General features: G+C 37.5%; 1 protein-coding gene across 3 annotated transcripts in view; it reads right to left on the bottom strand.

Moving 5' to 3' along the window:
• The window catches only part of xaf1 (XIAP associated factor 1), a 4,056-nt gene extending 2,586 nt beyond the window's left edge, over positions 1–1,470 (bottom strand). For all 3 annotated transcript variants that reach the window (XM_031840921.1, XM_031840922.1, XM_031840923.1), the window contains exons 1-3: positions 1,302–1,470; positions 237–372; positions 98–154 (exon numbers count right to left, since the gene is read on the bottom strand). In XM_031840921.1, the coding sequence (XP_031696781.1) occupies positions 98–154; positions 237–372; positions 1,302–1,339 (231 nt within the window). In that variant the 5' untranslated portion in view covers positions 1,340–1,470. The remainder of the gene's footprint in view (positions 1–97; positions 155–236; positions 373–1,301) is intronic.
• Between the last annotated feature and the right edge of the window lie 1,429 nt (positions 1,471–2,899).

Genomic DNA, 2,899 nt, shown 5'->3' with positions numbered 1-2,899 from the left:
TATATATATATATATATATATATATATATATATATATATATATATACTTCCCTCATACCTTTATGTCCAGGAAAACCAACAGAAACACTTTACTCACCTCGTGATCCAGGAGGTGACGACGTTCCATCTTCAGGTGACACTTGGAGCATCTCACCTGCAAACAAACAGTTTAAACCTGCAGAGAATACACCACCGTGTGTGTGTGTGTGTGTGTGTGTGTGTGTGTGTACGTGTACCTCGGTGTGCTGCTCCTCTCTGTGTTGGTCCAGTTGCTCTTTGGGAACTGGTTCATCGCAGTCGGGGCAGAGACACAGGAAGCGTCTGCAGTGCGTTTCATGCAGAGCGAAGTTTTCCTCGGCGACGTCTTTGTGGCTTAAAGAGACGAGAGGGAGAAAGTGATCGTCTGTCTTTACCAGACGCAACGCTTTAAGGGGAACTACGGAGTTTTAAAAAAAATTCATACATGTTATTCCTTTAGTCTAAGACTGTCCACAGATATCAGAAAACATAAACAACTCTTTGGCACACTTTCTGTTTCACGACTGAGAACACTTCATCAAAATTGTATCTTGTTTTTAACTGAGAAGTATTATGTATTTTATATTGTATAACATATTGATGAACAGGAAGTGACCATATTTGGACTGAGGAGGAGTGACGTAGAGACGTCGTATACGTCTCTGGTAGAGACCTGTTCTTACGGTGTGTTCAATAAAGACTTATGGACCATCAGTTCAAGACTACAGACCATTATTCAGCCGGATGCTACAGAGAGGATGCAGCTTTAACACATGAAGCTTTGACTTCACGCAGCAGAACCGCAGGTTGCTGCCTGATCACAGTAGACAGGAAGTTGTTAGATTGTGCATTGGTGGGGAACAATCACTGCTGAGTTACTGATTTAACTGGTGGTGTTAATGCAGAATCAGTTGGCTCTAGAAAATGAGACTCACCCTTTTAAAACTATCACCATTTACGCTCTGGTAAATGTAGAAAACATCTTTCTTTCTTTTCTTCTTGAAAACATAAAAGTGAACTGTTTTGTTCGCATGGCCTCTCTGAACCCTGTTTTCAAAACCCCAAAAGCTAAACAGAAAGTGAAAGTGAAAGTATCCCACTTTATCTCTCAACCTCATATCATTGTTAATATTCAATATACAGCTGAATGAGGCTGAACTTTAACAGCAAGCAACGTGTAATTGATCCACATTGGGTCACGCCCCACGGACATGATCTCTGATAGATTTTTGTCAGAACAGCTGAAACTTTAAACGACTTTCAAATGTAATTTAAACTCTCACCACGTGCCGCAGATGCGTGTTGCCTGTTTGTCACCCATCGGAAAATAAATCCTAGAAATAAAGATCCGCTTGAAGACAGAGGATCGACCTGCTGACTCGATATTCAGTCTCAGTTCAGCAAAACAGAAAGTGAATTCATTCTGCTCCGTCACTGCTCTTCTTTTTGCGCACCTGACACAAGGTGGCGCAAAAAGAAGAGCGAAATCTCACTCCGTAAATAGTTAAGTCTTAAAAAAAGATTATTCCACACTGATAAATAAGAAGGGTTATTGCAAATAATCCTCTGTCCTTATGTTTAAACTGTATTATAATCTGATTATATATTTTACATGACAGCGGGAGGGAGCTGGTAATGTGTTCATATAATAACATGAAGTACTTTTGATGGTCTGTGAGCTGCCAGAAGAGAGACGATGAGTTCAGATGATGAAGACTCACTTCATGTTAAGGATCTGACACGTTTAGATAGTTGTGCTGCTGAGTCGGTTTAATCAGTTGTAGAATTCATTCATCGAACATAAATTAACTCGGTTTAATAAAACAGTCCTGTAATAAATAATACCTTCATGAAGGTTAGAATGGTTCTTTTGTTAAACTGAAACTGAGCTTCTGATTGAACTCATTGTGGATTCTGTAGTTTCCAGTGATGTTGACTTAGCCTCAATATTTATGATTTGCAAAAACTCAAAATCCTAACTAGTGATACGCCGGGTTGCACTTTAAAAAGTGACCGACTGTTTGTAAAAAATGTTTCTTTTTATAGCAAGACACATAAAACATGCTAGTTTTTGATAAGGTAATATATTTAACTAATTATTATTTTAATAATGTCTTTTATTGATATGCATCTGGATATGTCATCGATATTTCTATTCTTTTTTTTTTTTTTTTTAGCTCAGCATTAAATAGTTTAAGTTGGTTTTCGGTTTGAACAGCAGATGGCGCTGCTTCATCATCAGTGTGTCTGGGTCACGTGATGAACTACAGCTATGTGTTCTACTATCAAATACAACTAAAATAAGAAAACGTATCAAACAATCTGCTTTGTTTAAAAGCAAAAAAATGAAATCAAAATATGTAAAGTATATCATGTTTTACTTTTAAAATATTTTGAAAATCTTAAGCTCCTCGGCAGCCGAACATCCACATCTGGAGCAAAATGTTTCCATGTTTTGGGTTGCAGTTGATCGTGCATGTCTTATGCTGGACACATAACGCATACCAACAATGAACACAATTTATTTTATTTTATAAAACACAACGAGGCCACAATCATCCGTCTCTGTTTGTCTTGTTTCCCAGAGTCCGCTGTCTCATAGGAGACGAGTGTTCGTGTGGGAGGAAAGAAAGAAAGAAAGATTAAAAGAGAGAGACAGATTCTAGACAAATATATTGGTTTGTAAAGTCTCACACTGATATTTGATATTTGTCCTTTATTAAAAATCAAAGCCAGCCTCTGTTATCCATCTTTGATATGAATCCTTTTTTGACTTCACATTTAATGAAATCTGAGGTTCACCTTCATCTGACGGTGTAACACTGACGCTCGTGATAGTGAGCACACTTTGAAAGAACAAACTTTATATATATATATATAT

This window comes from Anarrhichthys ocellatus, unplaced genomic scaffold (genome assembly GCF_004355925.1).
Source record: "Anarrhichthys ocellatus isolate YVR2014 unplaced genomic scaffold, GSC_Weel_1.0 scaffold3558, whole genome shotgun sequence".
In the NCBI taxonomy this organism is placed as follows: Eukaryota; Metazoa; Chordata; class Actinopteri; order Perciformes; family Anarhichadidae; genus Anarrhichthys; species Anarrhichthys ocellatus.
Note: the sequence above shows the minus strand (reverse complement) of the source record. Positions and strands in the feature narration are given on the sequence as shown.